At 36.5% G+C, this 23,259-nt stretch overlaps 1 protein-coding gene across 1 annotated transcript; it reads right to left on the minus strand.

The window, feature by feature from the left end:
- Positions 1–708: 708 nt before the first annotated feature.
- Positions 709–21,460, minus strand: LOC128177042 (nidogen-1-like). Its single transcript, XM_052843557.1, has 25 exons — positions 21,008–21,460; positions 18,819–18,958; positions 18,327–18,468; positions 15,446–15,663; positions 13,854–13,957; positions 13,363–13,515; positions 10,159–10,395; positions 9,770–9,967; positions 8,872–9,090; positions 8,143–8,265; positions 7,560–7,676; positions 7,334–7,465; positions 6,977–7,228; positions 6,460–6,681; positions 6,113–6,265; positions 5,297–5,425; positions 4,972–5,091; positions 4,705–4,809; positions 4,439–4,561; positions 4,071–4,242; positions 3,496–3,653; positions 2,992–3,115; positions 2,727–2,839; positions 2,187–2,331; positions 709–1,757 (listed from the first exon to the last, which is right to left on the minus strand). The coding sequence occupies exons 1-24, from the start codon at positions 21,206–21,208 to the stop codon at positions 2,189–2,191; spliced, it is 3,798 nt and encodes a 1,265-aa protein (XP_052699517.1). The 5' UTR covers positions 21,209–21,460; the 3' UTR covers positions 709–1,757; positions 2,187–2,188.
- Positions 21,461–23,259: the final 1,799 nt, after the last annotated feature.

Below are 23,259 nucleotides of genomic sequence, written 5' to 3' on the forward strand. Positions count from 1 at the left end.
CAATTTACTTTTCTTTAATTATTTAAACCCTTTTATTTCTCTTTTCCCCGAAGTACGCCAGCACGATACTTGAACTTGCTCGAGGAGTGTAGAAATGGCGTCGTTATCAATTTGTATTGCATTACATTATATTACACCATTCTGTCAATCGCTTCTGTCAAAGCCAGGAAACAGCAAAACAAAAAATCTTAACTTTATTTATTCGCCTTACATTCATCTAACTTTCTCCATTTTAATAGTTGGTCATTTAGCAAATTTCACGTTACAAAACGAGTTCTCAAGACGCTACATTAACCCCCCCGTGGGTGATCAGTACCCGATATTGAATCATAAAAGAGGGTTTGATATGTCAAGATGTTTATGTAGATGTCAGAAACTTGGATCAAATCAAATAAACCGGAGAGATAGACAGAGATGGTGAAAAATATACTGCTTTGCAACATGGAAGGAGGTAGTTGAAGAACGACAACTCAAAAGATAATTATTTTTTTAAAACCTAATTTCAAAAACCAACACCAAAGGAGAAGGACAGAACTGTTGTTGGGTTGAATTATGTATGGGTTGTGACAAAGTACTAGTATGAGAGAAATCTAAATGCTAGTACCACTACCTTACAACACCAGCAGCGTTCTCATAATGCAAACACGGAGCAAAAAGTCAGGAAATCGGCAAAAGTTTCCTATGATACAAAATAGAATGACAAGAATGTTCAAGAAATATTAGGTCTTTATTGAATTTTATGGCAGTGGTCAAAAGTGGAACATACAAAAAACATTAATAAACTGGCACAAAGTGAACTACAAAATCAGAGTACCCAATGGAAGCCAAGGACCGATAGGTTATCAAGATAAGCAAAAAATTCAATGATTGGTCATTAGGGAAATAAAAGATTCTGTTAAAAACGAATATAATTGGTCAATTTGTTTAAAATAATGATTGGTCATCAGATAATAAAAAATCATGTTAAAACTTCAATAATTGGTCACTGAAGGATAGGCAGGTCATGTGACAGAAGGCTGGTCACTGATTCTAGGATTAAAAGAAGGATCAATGATCCTAGTATGAAAAGAGGGATCAGTCTTATACATCAAATCATAAACTATACGTTCTACACTAAAACAAATCACAATGGTGTACACGACACTGCTGTCTGAGATTATTAAACAATAGTTGGTAACTCCAAGCTTGTTAGCTATTTACCATTTATCTGGACAATATTGTACCTTCTATACATATGAAGCAATATGTTATATGTACATATAACCAATATCAATATCAAGGCAACAAATTGCTCTAAACTTGGCTGGCTTAAATAAATGATTTAAGGCCAATTTTAAGTTTGATGTAACATATCTTAAGAATTCATGTATGATCATATGAAAAAAAGAAAACAATTTTAAACAATGAAATACATAAACAAAGTAAGAGCATAAAAAAGTTTACCAAAATAGAAAAAAAAAAAAAAAACTACCAGTAAATATAGACATGCTAAATAGAGTTCCGTCTGGGTTTTCCCCCTAACTATATGAAGATGGCTGGCTAGCTACGTCTGACTTGTGGTCATCTCTCACTATCTCTTGTTTACACAACACACATGCAGAGTCTCACTAAATAACTCTTAGTTCGAGTCCATCTACAACACTCAGACAACTAATGTACAGATACGAGTTCGTTTGGCACTCAGCGAGTTCATGTCATATCACACGTAGTCCATCGCTGCTTTTGGCGCGAGTATTTTGTGACCATTTCCTCCTTCTCTACACAAAAGACAGAATGGAAACATATTAATTGATAGCATAGGAAAAAAATCGCAATGCTTAATAACAACAGCATAGGAAAGTTAGATAATATCATCAGATATTGATTATTACATGAAAATGCCAAAGGTAGGATCCATTCATAGTTTGTTCACAGTGTCTGGTGAACTGATATTTATTTGATCTTGTTTCTCAATAGATTCTTTGTGACTATAGCCCTATTAACAAGCCTACTGTATTTTCTTTTTCAATAACTGAAAACTGATCTCTAGTTGCACTTTACAAAGCTGACTCTCTGGTTAGAGCTTTCAATGAGGAATATTTAATATTTGATTTAAGGACAAGTGTCTGTTAACATTTTATGAGGATTGATTTTTGATTGCATTTCCTCTATTTTCTATTCTAATGACTGATATCTCATTACATTACCTTTACTTTCTCTTTCTAATGACTGATATCTCATTACACGTTTCCTCTGAAACATCATCAGGACATGAGCAAGTTCTGCCTCCGTTTGGTGTGGGAAGACACAGGAATCGGCATCCGCCGTTGTTTACTGAACAAGCATTGTTTACTGAAACAGATTAGAAAATCTTCTCTAGCAACTGCACGTCAATATATCAAGGTATGTATTTCGTCTAATTCTAGCCAGTTTTCAAATTAAAACTACCATGAGACATGTACTGTAGATTCCTATTTTACGCGAGTACTTCATTCCGCGATTCAGTCGTTTTCCATTAAATTGCAAGAACATAAAATCGGGAATGCCAAATTTTTGTTTTTGTGTCATGAAGTTTACATATGTCTAGAAAATAATTGCGAGATTTTAAAATTCGCGAGATGCACTTCTTGCTATTTAATGCAGATATTAGTTCCTCGCGTTTAAATAGGAATCAACAGTATATCTTTCTACTCATTCTAGCCAGTCGTCAAATTAAAACTACCATGGAACAGGATGACAACACTTACTCCTGGGACATTCCGTCACACTAGTCAGTCCGTACAGTCGCCCATTTCCTCCTACTGGGATCTCCAGAGACGCCCTCGGACTTCCTCCTCGGCTAACCTCCATCACCGCCTTCCTACAAATGATTTGACGACATTATTCATAATGAAAATATTTTAGGAGTCACAAATAAATTTGAAAATTTGGATAAATAATGTAGCAGGATTTCAGAAAGAGAGCATGATCCCACATACTGCTGTTGGTTGTCAATAGCAATATTCAACTTACTGTGACCAATCTGTCCAGAAAATGTTGTTCCCATGGTAACTGAGACCAAAGGGATAAGGTGCAGAGTCGGTCAGAAGAACACGCCCCACTCCATCCTCTCGTATACACTCCACTTTACTGGTGCCTGTTGTAAAATCAAGAGATTAAAACATCTAGTAAATCCAAAGCAAAATAAATTGACTTCCATTCATTAGAACTGAATATTGTTCAAGATAAAACAACCAGACTTAGTGTCTCAAATAGATTTTGACCCCTTCATGCAGAAATTTCCTGTTTTTATCAAATAAACCTTACAAGTGCAAGTGTCCCATTCTGACTGTATATAGAAATTCATATCTATTCTTATGTAGTCCAGACTGGTCAATCAAAGCTGTATACGTAAGCTCCAGTGACACAGATTCATTGTTTAAAACTCACTGCAAATGTCAGTCTTATTGGTAAAAGAATCAGGGGGCTACCCTCTGTGACTCCCTCCTTTATCATAAGTAATCTGAATTCACTCACCTGCATCTCCCCAGCACACCTGGCTAGAGTACAGGTCGACGGTCAGGCCGTTAGGAAGTCGTAGGTCCGACTCTACAAAAACCTTCCTGTTGGTGCCATCCATGTTTGCCACCTCGATTTTGGGGGTCCCTCTATTCCAGTCGGTCCAGTACATCCTCCTGCAGAATCAGAGTGTTAAAGTCTGTATTATACTTGTACATCCCTAAACACCTGTGGTGTGCATGTTTGTTTAACTTTTACTCTCAACTTATACTGCTGTCATATGAGGCACCACAAAGTACTAAATATCACTATTAAAATTGTATATAACTGATTTTCATACTCTTCATTGTACTTGTATATCTAAGAATTAACAAGGTGTGTTACTGCTGTCATGTGACTGACCAAAATGGTCCATCAAAATAAATCTAAGAGACAAATAAAACACATACAGAATGATGAATTTAAAACGTTTTGAGGCTAAAAAAAAAAGCAAAGCCACTGGGATAGACTCTTTAGCCAACAATATTCTAAAACTAGGCAGAGAGCCACTGAGATAGACTCTTTTGCCAATAATATTTTATTTGCAAACTTACCCTCTCTGTGGACTGACCACTATGGCCCTTGGGTTGACTAGTTCCCTCTCAAACAGCCTCTTCCTGGAAGTTCCGTTCAGCCTGGAGACCTCTATACAGTCCAGCTCGGAGTCTGTCCAGTACATGTTCCGGGAAACCCAGTCAATGGAAAGACCCTCGGGAGACTTCAACCCTGAAAACAGACAGGAACATTCAATCCTAAACACAACACACTGCAGATATCTTCCCACACAAAGGGGACTTAACCCTCAAATCAAGTGTAGTGTCACATACAAAGCAAACTTGTTTAGTTTATTAGGCCTCCGACATCATGATTGGATTGAGAATCATTACTTTATAGAATGATGGATCTTTTATCAATCACTTACCTGATACTATCCTGTTGAGGTTTGAGCCGTTGGCAGCCACATGGTAAATGCTGCCCTCTACCACATCCGTGTAATATACGCTACCATCAGCGCAATCACTGTCCACACCAACAATCAGCTGATCTGTAACAGCCAATCAAAACACTGCATAAAACCAGCATTGCCAATTAAAGGAAACATAATCTTTATTTACAAAACACAGAAGAATGAACAAGGCTAAAGGACCCCGATCCTTCGTTCTGATTGGTTTTGACTGGTTCACTCACCGGGCTGGGACAGGATGAGCTGCCCGGGACCGTCCTCCTGGTTGATGTTGACACGGCTGATAGTCTTACCCTGAGACAGGATCAGGTAATCCTCAGAACTCGTCCCTGTACAACAGAACAAGTTATCTCACAGATCTAAACCACACAAATTCTCTCCAAACACACATAAAAAGCTTTAAAAAACTAGATAAATCTCTGAAGTATTTTTGGCAGCAGTAAAATGAGCTTCATCATTAAATACTTTATCTTACATAAAGTCATACTCACTGTAGCAGATCTTGCCATCACCACGGAAACCAGAGTTGCACTGACAGACGTAAATGTCTCCATTGGAGACACAGTTTGCATTTCCATCACAGACAGAAGGGTTTCTCTGGCAATTGTCACCTAATAAATATAAATGATTTAATATACATGAATTAAAAAACATGTTCTATCACATGAAATAGTAAACCTAGGAGACATTGCTATGCAATGTCATAATTATACTATTTCTAAATTTGAATTAAAGATTGTCTTCCATTATGATTTACAAAGGGGAAAATATTTGTAAGTGCTATAAAATATACTTGGTAAACTATATATCGCCTACCACTTGGGATACAGGATGTTCCGTCACCATCGTAACCAGGACGACAGCGACATCTGTAGGAGTCCACAGAGAGGCTGTACAGACACTCGGCAAATGGCGAACAGTTGTTGATCTGGTTACAGGATATCTCTGAATAGAAATGTCAACAAAGCTCATTATGCAGAAACTCAATACCAAATTTCAATACTCACATAAACAGTATCATTTAAGAAATAAACAACGTTATTTAGTGAACATGGCGTTATGAATAGCAATTGCTTTGTTGGCATATTCCTTGATGCGCTAGCTGGAAAATATGCCAGCAGAGCAGTTGCTATTCATAACACCATGTTCACTAAATAATCGTTGTTTATTACTTATATTTGCATTTTACCACTCTCAAATACCCTGTATTAGCATAGACCTTGACATTTAGCTATTGCATAAAAAATAAACATTCAGACTGCAATGTATCATTTTAATTCACATGGATTTGTAAACAGAATCAATGATATGTTATAACAGTAATTCCTTTAAAATGTTATTATAAGACATGTTTTAATATTAAATACATCAATTTTATGGAGTTGGAGAAAAACATATGATGTATCGTATATAATAGTTGTTTTAATTTATAACGTCATGGAAAAGTATATGACATCACACCTTTATGACGTCATAGTATACAGACAGAGCAATTGCGATTATAGAAATATAATTGCAGTTCCTCCGTATGGACTTACAGTGAGAAAGAACAATGCATATGCAAATATGAGTACATAAAGGCAGGATATAACAATCTTTGATAACTATGTATTTCCCTTTGGTAACACCCACCTTCTTGTTCACACCGTTTCCCGTCCCCTCGGTATCCTTGGTTACAGCGACAGGCGTACCTGTTGGTATACCTAGGGTCAGGTAGACACTGGGCGTTGACATCACAGTCATTGTAGACCTCACAACCCTCAGGTTCACAGGTAAGTCCATCCCCTACAAACCCACAGACAAAGGATTAACTAACTATACACCACAGACAAAGGTTTCATTTACAACACTAAGGAGCATTGATATCATGTCTAATGACACATCAAATTGCATGCAATTCTCTAATCTTAATAAAATAAGAGACATGCAATGTCAGTTTTCCTTTCAGCTGCTTTCTGTTGCCAGGGTAACAGACTCACCTGTGAAACCATTTCTACACAGACAGAGGTCCCGTAATTCGAATGGGTCATACATGCAGTCTGCATTAGGATCACAGATCTGCTCAGTACGGCAATCCACCTGAGTGCAATTAAATCCGTCACCACGGTAATTTGAGCGGCACTGACACGTAAATTCCTGACTGGAGACATCGAGCAAGCACTCTGCGTTCTCACTACACAGCCGACAGACAGTTGGGACATCTGATAAAAACAAGAAACGAGTGTAAAGCTTCTTATACCACAATATTTCTCACAGCTACAGAAACTTCAAATTCTGTTGTGGTTGACAAGAACAGATTGTTAAAAACATGATAAGGCTCTAATACATTTAAGATTCTGCATAAATATTTATATCTGTTAAGAATGAATCATATTAATAAAACTTTAACATATTAACTTTAACTGTTTTTATATAACAAAAATATTGATTATTAAATAAATTCTCAACAAAGAATCTTCTTGTGTGACCAGCATAATTTGAATTTGAAATACTGACCAATGAAAGAGCAGTATCTGCCGTCCCCTGTGAACCCTGGGTTACATTGACATGTGTGAGTGAAGGTGTTGATGTTGAAGACACAGGTGGCATTGGCATGGCAACGGTCGCACTGGTCCTTGTAAGCCTGACACACTAGACCATCCCCACTGAACCCCTCCCCACACTCACACTTATAGCGCTGCTCCTGAAAGTCGTAGATACACTGAGCATCCTGGTGACAGACCTCGGGGGCCTCGTTACACTCAAACGCTGAAAAACAATCAAACATTAAATATCTGACAGATAACTTGAATACAATTCTTCAATGAGACCTCAAACTTCAAGTTTTGTTAGACATAAGAATTCATAACAAACCTAGAGTTGAGCAGTTTTTTCCATCCCCATAGTAACCAGAGTTACATTCACACATTGGCCGCCCGATATCACTGTTGAAGACACAGCGAGCGTTTGGATGACAAACATCGTCTCCACACAATCTCACCTCACCTACAGATAAGGACAAAATGTAAAATATCAACTCCTCTAATACTTCCCCTACAAACCAAAGGTTTATAGACTGATATCTTTGTTCTTTACTTACGCTGACATTGTAGACCATTTCCAGTGAAACCAAATCGACAGGTACACTCAAAGGAGCCGGGCAAATTGTAGCAGTCCGCATTCACATCACAGGGGCTGTCTGTACACTCATTCACATCTAAAAATCATCAACATCATTAATATATCTGAACTTTTCTAGTTTCCTGTATAATCAAGGTCAAGTGTAGCCAGAGAGCAGAGTACAAAATGAGATCAACATCTCCTATCTGTTTAAGTGTTGGACACAGAATCAGGTGATTATCTGGAGTTATTGATACAATTCAGATGAGATAAATAATCAGGAAGTCAAGGAGTTATTTTATCTTGACATTCTGTTAAATGGAGAACTTTCATGAAATGATTCTCGACAAAACTAGTGGTCCTATTTGGCAGTGACAATCTGTAGACTGGTGGTCCTAGTTACCTTAACCATCTGTTACCTGGAGGACCTATTTCACAGGAGTCTTAAAAATATCAGTAGTTCAAGTTACTTTGGGATTCTATAAACTAGTGGTCCTATCTGTAAACTAGTGGTCCTATCTGTAAACTAGTGGTCCTATCTGTAAACTAGTGGTCCTAGTTACCTTGACAATCTGTGCCGTCCCCGATAAAACCAGTGCGACACTGGCACTCAAAGTTGTCCCCGTTAGGAATACACTCAGCGTACTGGTGACAACTAGCAGCACCATCTATGCAAGGATCCAGACCTGTCCAAAAATATAGTCAAAATTTAACATTATAAACAACCACTACCTTGTTCTAGAGTTTTCCCACTTTTCTACGGGCCATGAAGAGAAAACATGTACTCCCAGGTTCCTCTCATTAGTATATGTTCTGTAACATGATTTTTCAACAACAATATGCAACATTTGACCAAAATATCTTTCATGTGTAAAATAAACAGAGGTAGTTCCTGCTGGTCATCAGTCTGAGGAGGCAGTAATTTAATTCTTGCTTGCTGTATGGAATGTAATGAATTTAACAGCTACAAAATGTTATATAATCATAAACTGGATTGGGTAGTTTATGCATTAGTAACTTTGTTACAGATAATAAAAAGAGCATTAACTGTGTTTCAATCCTGTTTATATGGACATCAACTCTGAAGCTATTAAATTCATTCATTAAATTTCTATTCTCTTTCATCAAATACAAAATTTGAGGCAAATAGTAAAAAAAATTTGAATTAAATTGTACAAAATTTAGACATAATGCCATGCTGATTAATAATTTTTTGCTCAAGAAATTTTGACATCCACAAAATAACTGTAAGTGTTAAACTTAACCAATCAAAAAGCCTGTTACAAACATACCTGACTGACTAACTCCAACTTTGCCAGTGATGATGTAGCGGACAATGTTCTGGGATTCCTCGAAGCTGAGGTAGTTCCTGCTGGTCATCAGCCGAAGGACGCTGGTCTGGGGGTCTGTGTTGTGGGGACACTCGGTGAACATGATTGTCTGCTCCAGCTGATACTGACGCGTGACCCCGTTCATCACGTAGCGGCTCGTGGAGGTTGACTTCCAATGTCCTGGAAACGTAATCAGATAATCACATGACAAAGGCCGGTTAATCAGAAATGTAATCAGATAATCACATGACAAAGGCTGGTTAATCAGAAATGTAATCAGATAATCACATGACAAAGGCTAGTTAATCAGAAATGTAATCAGATAATCATATAATCAGAAACGTAGCAAGATATTCACACAATGTAGTCCAGTTAATCAGAAACATAGTCAGGTAATCACACAATAAAGGCCAGTTACCCTTGATATGTAATCAAATAATTGCACAACAAAGGATTACTTAAAGCAAAAATGCTTATAGGATGAACATTAAGGTTTTACAAGGTGAATTACAAAAATATTATTTGTACCCAAAATTGTATAATTTTGAACTTTATATTTTTTTCAAAAATTGCAACTAAATTTTCTGAGGTTTAATGTCAGAAAATTAGTTTTTTCTTAAAATAATACATGCAAAATTTAAGCACCTAATGCTTCTTAAAGTTTTTGGATCACTTTAGGGTTTTGATACAATGTACCATACAATTTAAGTGATGGCCTTAACAATTAATTCTGGGGCAAAGAAAATATAACAATGTGCAGGTCAATGAGCAGATGTCTTCCCTTAGAAATGATTATTTCCTCTTTGAAACACCTTTACATAATTTGGCATCCCACTTGAACCCCCCTGAGTGCCCCTACCTGGTGCGACCCGCTGGTATTCCTCAGTGTAGTCCCCCAGGGTGATGGTGGAATTAGGGGGCACTGTGGGGACGCTACCCTGGACCTGGGTCTCCAGCCTCATGTGACCTTGGGTGTCATGTCCAAAGAACTGCTGTGTAATCTGAGCCTGCTCCCCGGATGGATAGGTCATCACAGCTGTGTGGTTCAGTACTCCACCTACAAACAACCATCAGATACAACACATAATCACTATCTACTAATCAGCCATTATTTATAATGTCCTACTTAAACATGGTTTACATACATGGAAAATAACATTCTAAAACACTATGCACTAAATAACAACTAACAATTATAATGTGTTAAAAAGCTCTAGCATAAAGCCCCAATAAATGTCATTGTGTTACCGGTCAGCATGAATCCGTTCTTGGCGTCTGGGTGCTGGGGCAGAGCGAACATCCATCCCATGATTCCACCGATGGTGACCAGGGACCGCATATTTCCCTCCAGCTGGGTGGGGATCCGGCTGATGGCAGTGTAGGCCCGTCCGTCCCTCGTCACGATGTACACATGCATGTCCAGATTATCAATGGTGTAACCATTCAGCTCTCCATACACCTTTCCATTGAGTCTCTGAGGTGCTCCTGAAATACAATGACACTTAGTATAGCTGACCATATACAAGTATAACTGTTACTATACTACTATAGCTGTCCATATACTAGAATAGCTGTCCATGTACTAGTACAGCTGTCCATGCATTGGTATACCTGTCCATATACTAGGATAGCTGTCCATGTACTAGTACAGCTGTCCATGCATTGGTATACCTGTCCATATACTAGGATAGCTGTCCATATACTAGAATAGCTGTCCATGTATTAGTATACCTGTCCATATACATGTACTAGGAAAACTGTCCATAAATTAGTATAGCTGTCCATACACTAGTATAGCTGTCCATGTGGCTATATCACTCTATTTTTAGAATCGGTAGGACAACAAAGTAGTGCCTTAAAGAAAAATAGTCCCTATACTTGCAGAGTGTATATACATTTATTGGGACATTTTAAACCAGAATGCTTGACACATGTCAGAAAAGAGGATTTGCAATTTTAAAAACAAGTGTCAAAATTGAATTATCATTTGAAAAAAAGGATTGAAATTGTTTGATGTACACCCTTTCCAAAACTGAGAAACTCCCTACTTTTACTTTCATTTTCAGAGTTTTTCAATACAGATCCAACTTGCCAGAAAACGAATCTGACTTCAAACCTAAATATTTTAACAGGAAAGAGACAATTTGATAAGCTTTCATTCAAGAGGTCCCTCATTGTTGAACGAAAATTAGGGCCGGAGCTATGAATCCTAATGTTAACATTACCGCCTATTGAAAATGCATTAGTGGACTATACCCATGTACATGTACTAGGAAAGCTGTCCATGTACTAGAATAGCAGTCCATATACTAGTATAGCTGTCCATATACTAGAATATCTGTCCATGAACTAGTATAGCTGTCCATGAACTAATATAGCTGTCATACTCTAATATAGCTGTCATACTCTAGTATAGCTGTCCATGTACTAGTATAGCTGTCCATATACTAGTATTCCTGTCTATGTATTAGTATAGCTATCCATGTATTAGTATAGCTGTTCATGTACTAGTATAGCTGTCCATATACTAGGATAGCTGTCCATATAATAGTATAGCTGTCCATATACTAGGATAGCTATCCATGTATTGGTATACCTGTCCATATACTAGGATAGCTGTCCATGAACTAATATAGCTGTCATACTCTAGTATAGCTGTCCATGTACTAGTATAGCTGTCCATATACTAGTATTCCTGTCTATGTATTAGTATAGCTATCCATGTATTAGTATAGCTGTCCATATAATAGTATAGCTGTCCATGTACTAGTATAGCTGTCCATATAATAGTATAGCTGTCCATGTACTAGGATAGCTGTCATATACTAGTATACCTGTCCATATACTAGGATAGCTGTCCATATAATAGTATAGCTGTCCATGTACTAGGATAGCTGTCCATATAATAGTATAGCTGTCCATATACTAGGATAGCTGTCCATATAATAGTATAGCTGTCCATATAATAGTATAGCTGTCCATGTACTAGAATAGCTGTCCATATACTAGTATAGCTGTCCATATACTAGGATAGCTGTCCATATAATAGTATAGCTGTCCATATACTAGGATAGCTGTCCATGTACTGGTACAGCTGTCCATGTATTTGTATACCTGTCCATATACTAGAATAGCTGTCCATATACTAGTATACCTGACCATGTACTAGTACAGCTGTCCATGTATTTGTATACCTGTCCATATACTAGGATAGCTGTCCATGTACTAGTATAGCTATCCATGTATCAGTATACCTGTCCATATACTAGAATAGCTGTCCATATACTAGTATAGCTGTCCATATACTAGAATAGCTGTCCCTGTACTAGTACAGCTGTCCATGTATTGGTATACCTGTCCATGTACTAGGATAGCTGTCCATGTACTAGTATACCTGTCAATGTATTAGTATAGCTATCCATGTATTAATATAGCTGTTCATTTACTAGTATAGCTGTCCATGTACTAGTATAGCTGTCTATGTACTTATATAGCTGTCATATAATAGTATAGCTGTTCATATACTGGTATAGCTGTACATACACTAGTATAGCTGTCCATGTACTAATATAGCTGTCATATATTAGTATACCTGTCCATTTACTAGTACAGCTGTCCATGTATTGGTATACCTGTCCATGTACTAGTATAGCTGTCCATGTACAAGTATAACTGTTACTATACTACTATAGCTGTCCATATACTAGAATAGGTGTCCCTGTACTAGTATAGCTGTCCATATACTAGTATAGCTGTCCATGTATTGGTATACCTGTCCATGTATTAGTATAGCTATCCATGTACTAGTATAGCTGTCCATGTACTAGTATAGCTGTCCATGTAATAGTATAGCTGTCCATGTACTAGTATAGCTGTCCATATCCTAGTATAGCTGTCCATGTACTACTATAGCTGTCCATGTATTGGTATAGCTGTCCATATACTAGTATAGCTGTCCATGTACTAGTATAGCTGTCCATGTACTAGTATAACTGTCCATATACTAGTATAGCTGTCCATGTACTAGTATAGCTGTCCATGTAATAGTATAGCTGTCCATGTACTAGTATAGCTGTCCATATCCTAGTATAGCTGTCCATGTACTAGTATAGCTGTCCATGTATTGGTATACCGGTCCATGTATTAGTATAGCTGTCCATGTACTAGTATAGCTGTCCATATCCTAGTATAGCTGTCCATGTACTAGTATAGCTGTCCATGTAATAGTATAGCTGTCCATGTACTAGTATAGCTGTCCATATCCTAGTATAGCTGTCCATGTACTAGTATAGCTGTCCATATACAAGGAAAGCTGTCCATAAATTATTTTAGCTGTCCATGTACTAGGAAAGCTGTCCATAAATTAATAAATCTGTCCATACACTTGTATAGCTGTCCATACACTAGTATGTCTGTCCATACACTTGTATAGTGACATCTTCAACTACTTACCATTCTCCAGACAAGTGTTCCCGTTGCCATAGTAATTATCCAGACATTTACAGCAGTATCCGCCGGTGTAGTCCACACACTTGGCATTAAGGTGGCACTGCTTGGCTCCCTCAGTGCAAGTCTCACCCCCCAGGGTGGGCTCAAAGATCACCACTGAAATTTACAGCGAGTCAGTGAGTAAAAGCATTTTAAATACTCTGAATTTGAAAACTGGTTTTAGTGTTGGGCAATTTTTGTGAGTTTTCAAAAATTGGTAGGGGTGTGGTTTTGTAGTTTTTCTTAAATGTAAAATTAATAATATATTGGTGAAGTTAATTTGTGAGGGATACTGAGATATCAATGAATTTTTATGATTCCTTAGTAGGTACAAATACTGATAATTCAAAACCAAAGGACAGACCAACAAGAAGAAGTGGGGGAAAAAAACAATAAGACCAAAGAATTTTCATGCTACTATAGCATGTACAAATATAAAAATTAGAGTCGGTTACCTCCGGTGTTGTCCTCCGTGTTGAATGTCGGCCCCTGGATGTCCCCTCCATTTAATCGACCAATGTTAAACATCCATTGACCCGGGACCTTCACATTGGAGGCACTACACAGTAAATCAGATCAATTACAGCCAACTTAAGAAATTGTTTGAATGTTATATCTTACATAAAACAGAGTCCCACTCATCCTCATTTGATAACACTGTCATTATCACTGAAGTTAAGAACAAGACAGCTTCGTTCCAGCCTTTCAACACTTACAGAGATGATGAAAGAATAATAGAATCATTCATTATTACGAGTGTGGGATAGTGAAATTCCACCGAGGGGACAAGATTCACTGTCTAGGACGAGGCTTTGCCGAGTCCTAGACCGTGAATCTTGGCCCCTCGGTGGAATTTCACTATCCAACACGAGTTTATAATGAATGATTATTTTTCTCGCATTATATTAGCTTAAAAAAATGATGTTTGACAACTTTCTGTTGTGACGTTCAAAAGATTACTTTCGGTTTATCCCTCCGCGTGCTTCAAATAGTGCAAGTTAAATGAAAGCATACGACAATTATTTCAATTAAAATATGAAAAATTGTAATTAATTATGCAACAAAATTATTTAATGGATAATCTCAATGCACTATTTTGCATTTCCCTATAGCAGACAACGTTTGTTTACGTTTTAAAACGGCGTAGTTATACACAGTGTAAGACAGAAAAATCTCACACTGCTGTCTCACACCGGACAAACCGATCTCACACCGGTGATAATGCGAGAAAAAGTGAGCAAGCTTACTTACCTCACACTCCCCGTTACTTAACAATGCTACACAAAATTAATGGCAGGGTATGCATTAAATAATAAAAAAAACTTGATAAAGAGTATAACTTGCAAAAAATCATTAGACAAAAACCTAAAAATACGCTCATCCATTCCTTTGTCAACCACAAAACTTTAAATTCTCAGAAAAAAATAAGGTATCTGAATTTTCCGGTAATATTCAAATCTGTACATTGTGTCCTAAATATTCGTACCTACACAGTTTTATCAAATTCCTTACAGAGGTGAAAAAGGAGTTGCTCGTATAAACAGTTCATTATCATATTCAACATAGGACCAAAATTGCAAGTTCAAAAGGGCCGAAATTCCCAGAAAAATGATAGAATCGGATTTTCACATTGTGACATTGTAATATCTACAAAGCTTTATGAAATTCCTTGCAGCAGTAAAGGAGTTGTGCTTACAAAAAAACCCAGGACAGACTGACTGAGGGATGGATGGGTCTAAAAACATTCATTGTGTGGTGTATAATTAGAGGCATCGATATCAAAATGGCTAGTTAAACAGTTCTTACACTTATGTAGCTAGTTCAGAAGTTCTGACTTACATAGCTACTTATGTAGTTCTGACTCATACATAGCTAGCTCAGAAGTTCTGACTCATACATAGCTAGCTCAGAAGTTCTGAGTCATACATAGCTAGCTCAGAAGTTCTGACTCATACATAGCTAGCTCAGAAGTTCTGACTTACATAGCTACATATGTACCAGGTAGTTCTGACTCGTACATAGCTAGCTCAGAAGTTTTAACACTTACGTAGCTACTTCATCAGCGTTACTTTTTCCACTGTATTTCCCAATCCTAAAGGCTCTCTTCTCATCACCAGCATCAAATCCGACTTGGCCTGGGGGGTCCTTATTTGTATCTCCTAATTTGCCCTCACTCGTGATCCAGTTAATGCCTCCATCCAGATAATTAAGTATGGCAAAGGTATCCGATCCATCCGATACTAGAACTATTTGGAATGTGTTTAGCTATCAAAAGAAAAAAAATGAATTTCTTACCCCGTTAAAAATTAAAAAAAGAATGATCTTTAATTTGATACAGCTTTTTGGAATTCTCTGCTCAATATTCCCACCAGATGTTCACAGTATTGTAATTTGAAAATTTCCCATGCTTTGGGAGAATGTAGAAGACCAGTTTTATGGACATTAATGAGCTTTCTAACCAGTTTTATGGACATTGATGAGTTTTCGACTGAGTCTGCTCACAAAGCTGTCAGAAGTAATCTCCCCCTGACGATCAGTGTTAACAAGCTTGTTGATTGGCTGATAGCTTGTAGAGCCGTGTGATAATGGACAGGAGGTGATTATTGTATTCACTGACTGCAGGATCCTAACAATGGCCACACGCCCTGAATCAACAACTGCCAGGAATCGGCCGATATCACTGACAGCGTAACTCACCTCCAGATGTATCCTAGCTACTCTAACAGTGTGGGAACCAGTCAAAAAAGATTTCATCCATCTTTTGATAGTATAACTTCAATCAAAATAATCATTTAGAAAAAAAACCTACCAAAGCTTTAACAATTTAAAAAAAAAATAAAAAAAATTCTATAACTATATAACATTATGGACAGTCATCCAAAAACAAATAAAACATGACCTGACCTAATATCAAGAAACTTTCTATCTATTGTTCTGTAACCCTTTATCTGTAACCCTATAGGAATGTTAGGATTCATATTGTATGGTATGAAATCTGTCAAATGTTGGCTGCGAGATCAGTTTCCATACCTTCTCATCAAACACATCAGATACTCAGTGTAAAACACTTAAAATTCTCCAACCTCAAGTGTCGCGAGATTAACAAACTGTATTGTTCACGGAAACACCAAAGTAGCAGTTTATTTTTACATCCATTTCATGAAAAGCAAAAATTATAACAGATAACATATAAATATATAAACCACACTTCCAATGAATGTCTGCATTGGGGGAGGGGGGTGTTATAAACAAGAGTCACAATACTTTAGCCTGACCCTGTACATTCCTGCTGACCAATGTATCAGGATATAGACAGAGGGGGGTTTTACAAAATAACTCAACAACTTAGTCTTTGATCTTTCAAGTCTCATGAAATGATTCCTAAAAATCTATACAAAACCATTTACTAGTACTGGTATACCATTACATTTCAACAGCATCACTGGTAAGTGAAAGAATCTAGGTTATTAGTACACTGTAAATAAATTTGGTCTTTAGTTAGTTGTAAACAGTGGCACAGATCCCTACTCCCACATATCAAAAGATACAACTCCATATGTGCGCAGCACATCCAATATTTAAAAGTTCAACCCAAAGAATGCTAACACTGAGTAGGATTAATGTTAATCCAGTGAATGCTGGGACTGGAGAACTCAGCATGATGGAAAGATTGTTTATACAAGATTAGAGATAATCTCCTCCCTCTAAATACTTCACTTACATGTTTAAATAATATCCTGAGAGAGAGAGAGAGAGAGAGAGAGAGAGAGAGAGAGAGAGGGGGGGGGGGAAAGAGAGCACCTCTATATATTGCACCAACTAATCTAACAAAATCTAATCATTGTCAGGCCTATGTATAGGCATCAGTATCAGATACACAAGTGTAACATTTTTCACCCATTGCCTGTCCTCTGTCAACTTGATCAATGAGGAAATCGTTTTGGAAACTAAATATTCCCTATATCTAGAATGCATAAAAAAAATCTGTGTCATTTCTCTTAAAGTAAGGCTAAAATTAAATTACTGTATACATACAGTGATATTTTTGCCCCTTGATTTTTTTTTTTTGGGGGGGGGGGGGGCTTCTTCATGCACAAACGGTTTCATCCCTTCTTGAATTCGCCCAGATGCAATTGTGTTAAAAGAGATATTATGGATGCATGAATGGAATTCGCCCGCTGACAATGAGGGCAAAAATAAAACATGTGCGCATATTTCCCAGTATACAGTTTTCTTTGTTTGAACTTGTCTCCTGTCTCATTGAAATACCTCCTGCTGATAAAATTTTAGTTGCAAAATATGAAGAAATTTATTTTTCATATGAAGATCTTTATTTTTTACCAATTTTTAATTGGTTAAACTTCAAGTTTGAAAATAACAAATTTCCTTCCCTCCCTCCTGGGTCTAGGGTCTGCGTTAATAATTTATATGTTTGATGTACTCTGTCCCAAATTTTTCATAGTGGGTAGGTAGGTAGCTCTTTTTTCTTTTTGTTTCTTGCACATTGATAATCTGATAATCAAACTATTTTGTTTTCTATACTGAGAAAGCTAAACAAATTCAATATTTATTGATTATTAATGATTTAAATGTGTTTTTAATATGACATGGACAATCAATTAAAAAAAAATCAAATTCAAAATGCTGAAAAAAAGACATTGGGTAGGGACAATTTTGATGGGTCGGTCAGAGTACATCAAACAAATCAATTTTTAAATTAAGCCTATGTTCCATTGTAAATATTTCTGAATACCAAACACTGCCCAGAATCCATGATAAATTAAAAAAAAATTCACATATTACCAAGCAGATGAGATTGGAACATCGGGAGCTGGACTCCAAAGTCTAACTTAGGGTGAAATCGCCAATAATCAACACAAATTGTCTCAAAGCTGACTTAATGAAAAACAACAATATTATACAATTACCTTAGTGCTATTAGCAGGAAAATATCCCACATCTTCCCAAGTAGCAATGAAGAGGCCTGTGGCCTTGAAATCCTGGTAACCTTGGAAATGACCTTTGACATCAGAGGAGGCTCTTTCCAGTAAGTTTTCATCCTGTGTTTGTCTGAGATCATTAAGACAGAATAATAAATTAATTGGATTTCATATTCACTATGAAAGATTCTATAATGAAGTTGTTTTACCAATGTGAAATTTTTCAGACAATAAAACAATAAGCATTTTAATCACATTCTAAATGAAAAATATGAAAAACTTTAAAATTCTAAAAATTAAAGCTATTCAAGCTGCTTAATTTATGGGATGAAATTGAGTCAATTCAGGTTCAACATCATTCTAAGGAGATTGAAAAACTTAAGAATTAGCCTGATAGATCCAGAGACTATACATGTAATTTAGCTACAACTGAATTCTACAGTATGTTAATTTAACGCTACACCTGAACTGAAGACGAACCTGTAATAAACACTTCCTGCAGCGGATGTATCAATGTCAGACAGGAACGCTGCGATTAACTTGTACCTAGATCCCAGACGCAGTGTGGGTAGATACACTGGGACCTCATAATCAAATGATAAGTGCCCATTATTATTGACCTGAAAACAAAAAAAATCTCTGAAATTTATAAGTTTGTACAACTCCAATGGGTCATTCTTCAGCGTTATACTACATTTAGCAGTTTACTTTAAAAACCATCACACACAAATATTATATGTCACAGTGTACAACTGGATGAAAAACAAACATTGCTATCCCGGGGAGAAAAATAGAAAAACTTGTATAACATATACCGGTATATGTACATCTTCAGTAGCCAAGGTGTTTACATGTCTGCAACACCAAAATTGGAGAGGAGAGGAGCAGACCGTAACCCTTTGCTACATGTATCAAAAATTATATATATACATGTATATGACACTGCTATATAAATCTGGGCTTTGTAATCTACCAATTCATTGGCAAACCACAATTTTATTTTTTTTGTAATGAGAAATAACATGGACCCTGTCTACATGATCTTTGTAGACTAGTAGTAGGCCATGTAGTTTTTAGTCTTCAAAAAATAGGGGTACTGGTGAATCTAATATGTGAGCTAAAAAAATTTAGTAACATCTTCTAGGTCTCTCTATGTGCATTATGAATATGACGTCACTCTTAGAGTACTATGGTATTATATTTGTTACAGGGTTGCAGTTAAATTGACCTAATTTAATTTATATGTGGTCATAATTCAAACCATATTTATAGGTCAACTACAAACTAACTTAACTACGTAACTAGTAATGTTCTTCGATAACCCATTTATTACTTACCACTTATTACCATCAAAGCTTGGGAACATTGATATTTGTTTAATGCCAAATATATCTTATTTAAATGTCCTGTTTATTGTCATCGATGCCATTGTCAACATATGCCAGAAACAGGTATTTATACACGTACCACCGTTTTGCTTATGTAAACCACAGAGTTCACTCTTCGCTACTTCAATCAATAAAGACGGCGATCTCTGTTATGGAAAAAAAGTTATTAGTCTTAAACTTTTCAAGTTTTTTATTAATTGTTTGCAAAATAATTGTGGTGGCAATAGTCGCATGTTCCATTGCCCTTGGTGTGGAGTGCATGCCTGAGGACCAAGTTCAAACCCCAGCAGAAACAAATTATCAATCTCTCTTACACTAACAAACTGACGTAGAGTCAAGTCTGGTCAGCATACCATATATCAGTGTACAAAATTTATAGGATGGGAGGGGAGCCACTCCGAGACACTGAGAGACAGAAGTCTACATTTATGTTCATTGGATGTTGTATGTCAACAGTCTTCATGTTGCCCCTTGAGGGCCCTTAATTGGTAAATAAAGAAATTGAAATTGAAATTGAATTGTACAAACAGTTTACACATACTGTCCTACCATAGCTGCAGGACTGTAGCTCCCGGTCTGAAAAAATTCGGATGGACGACCTGGGACCAGGTCGTCCATCCGAATTTTTTCAGACCGGAAGCTACAGTCCTGCAGCTAGTTCTACCAATGATTGGCTTGTGTTAAATATATATCAATTACCCTTGACAAAAACTCTACCTTTCACCAAATTTACCCAAACTATTTTCTCTTGATCCTCCTGAATTTGTAATTAGCCGCTTTTTATACCGGAACAGCTGCATGTAGATGATATCTAGTGTAAAGAACCGTTCATAAACTTATTTTCCGGATGCTTTGTGTTGATCGCTTGAACAAACACAATTACTGGAAGAGTTTTGACACCCGGATTAATTTTGAATTCATTAAATTCTACATAAACATGACAGGTTTCGTGTCTAATGAGAGATTATGGGGCACCCAGGTGGGACGAACAATTGGCACTCAGAACTCTCCTCGGTACAATGCGATGAACATACATGTAAATACCGCCATCTAAATGCATCAAAGTTGTCTCAAGATTAAAAATTAAAGGTTTTTTTGCATTAAATGAATCTGGAAGTATACAATGCATTATTTCCCAGTGTTTTCATCCGAGTATCTAACTCCAACGATACGACTAGCGTAGCTTTATGTAACAGTGAAATGTGTTGTAAAACCGAACATCTCAAGAAAAGGGTTGTCGGAAAAAAAAAGACTAAAAGCAAAAAGTATGGTGGTACTCACAAAAATACTGTTGTAGCGCTGATCGTAGTAGACGATCGGGACATCCAGGGAGACTTCATTGGAACTAACATCATCCCCTCGCTCTAAAACCGTATCCCCGAACTGGTAACCATAGGAGTAGAACAAATCGTAAGGAATTCCCTCACATAAACCGATCCACGCTGCCCCCAGCAGCACTACCCCGAACACCAGAGCCTCCATGACTGACCAGTAGAGTGAACAATAGTCGGGTGATGGCTAAAGCATTAACTTTAATCCCCCCTGTAGAGCCGACAGTATAATCAGAACGAGCAAGAATTTCGCGAACTGAGGCGGAGTTTGATTGGTGGAAGATAAGAGCTCAGATTATCCTGGGAGAGGGAGAGATAACAGAATTCAGCTTCTGACCCGATTCCTGGCGCTTCGATTACGTACCACCCCAAACTTACATTTTGAACTCAAGCCGCGGAGTCAAGCCACGCGTGAGAGCGCCGTGACTGAGGCACAATTAGGCTTTGTTGTTCGCGCATACTTCGAGGCATTAGCTGGACAGTCGTCATGAGTCAATTTTGCTGAACAAAGCATTAATTAAGGATTATTTTTACAATAACATTTACAAAACATCAAACTCCTTACTTGTGGAATGTTATATACACACTTTATATAAATAGATGTACCTATATAAATTTAAAAAGTTCGAATCTTCCATCCGTTCTTTTACAGCACATCCTCTACGAATTCAATTCAAATAGAAAGAAAATTTAATTATTTTTTATTTGGTGTTTACACAAAAACAAGGACGTTGCGACCCAATGCATGATAATTATATTGTATAAGATTTATAAAACCTTTTTATTGATGGAAAAGTTGCCTAATTTCCTACCCTTATGTTTAAAAAATCTAAATAAAAATAGTTCTCAATGTAACGCAAAAAAAAGAAACAAAGAGAATAAAATAATTTTTCCTCCACAGTCCTTATTTTGTTTTGTTTTTTTAAGTATAAATTTTATGTAGCATTTAGTATAAGCCAGGAGAATATATTTGTGCCTATGTTATAACGCACTTTGAGAAAAAATTGTACGGGTTAAGTCAAAATAATTAATACTTTTATATACAATAAATGGTTGTTTAAACCCTTGTGTAGCTTAATTTAAAAAAGAACCCATCGCATTCTCAGCTAACTTGATAAAGAGTTTCTAGATGAGAATTTTTTTCTCATAAGACAATATCGACAGTTTACACATAAAGAACAATTCGGGAGATTTGAATTATCCAAATATGACATAAACTTCATCGCTTAGCAACTACATTTTCCTATTTTGTGTATGCAGCAAATTTACTTCTTATCTGGTATGTTGAGCTATGCAAGAACGAATATGATTTGTATATATTGATAATGGAGATCAATGAATAACATATTTTAACTGGCTTATTGCATGTGCTTGTAAACAAACATAATGTGATAAAAGGATACGTTAGTTATGTTGATCAAAAACAATATGATCTTTTAGAAGATCAGTGCGAGAAAAAAAAACCCACATCCTAATGCTCATTTTAAGTTTATAATAATTTAATGTTTGTTTATGTAATTTCTTTTTATTTAAAAGTGATTTATTTGATTAGAAAATAAAAACAGAATGTTGAATCTCTTATAGATTCTTCAACATACCAATGGAGAAATTATTGTTTGGCTAGCTCGTTTTCTCAATATATTTACAATAGAGCATATTTCAATTTCCGCTCTTAAGCGATTAAGTTGCTGACTATCATATGTTTTGGAAGGAAAAATGAGGAGTAGGTGTCCTTCTTCCTGTAATCAAGTAAATGATGCACTGGTGATTGACCGGTATCTTTGGTTAACCCCAACCCCCACCCCAATCCCCGTTCTCAAATACGGTAAGTATAGATTCACCAGTGTTAACAAATCATCATACTAATAGAATTTGTGATTATACATATTTTTCCAAAGTGCGTTAAGAGTGTCGATACTAAAAAATGTTGATGTACCATCTTAACGCACTTTGGAAAAAAATTTCAAAGTGGGTTAACTTGGTCCAAAATTTAACGCACTTTGAATTTTTTTTCAAAGTGCGTTGATTTGGTCCCAAATTTAACGCACTTTGAAAAAAAATTTCATAGTGCGCAATTTTTTCAAAGTGCGTTGTCACATGCCTAACATTTTGTAGAGTTCTATATTTGTCCATCCAAGCATGAACAAGAAATTTTCGCTTGTATAAAAAACTCCAGTAAATGTTCATATAAAAATACCTCAT

This window comes from Crassostrea angulata, chromosome 3 (assembly GCF_025612915.1).
Source record: "Crassostrea angulata isolate pt1a10 chromosome 3, ASM2561291v2, whole genome shotgun sequence".
NCBI lineage: Eukaryota > Metazoa > Mollusca > Bivalvia > Ostreida > Ostreidae > Magallana > Magallana angulata.

Bases quoted from the DNA above. Each gene is read 5' to 3' on its own strand.
- LOC128177042 (XM_052843557.1), bottom strand. From the start codon at position 21,208: ATGGAGGCTCTGGTGTTCGGGGTAGTGCTGCTGGGGGCAGCGTGGATC. The intron at 15,664-18,326 runs GTAATTGTATAA...TTCTTTTGATAG, and splicing joins TTCCTGCTAATAGCACTAAG to CTAAACACATTCCAAATAGT. The intron at 7,466-7,559 runs GTAAGTAAAGAA...CCTTATCTGTAG, and splicing joins AAATGGTCTACAATGTCAGC to GTGAGGTGAGATTGTGTGGA.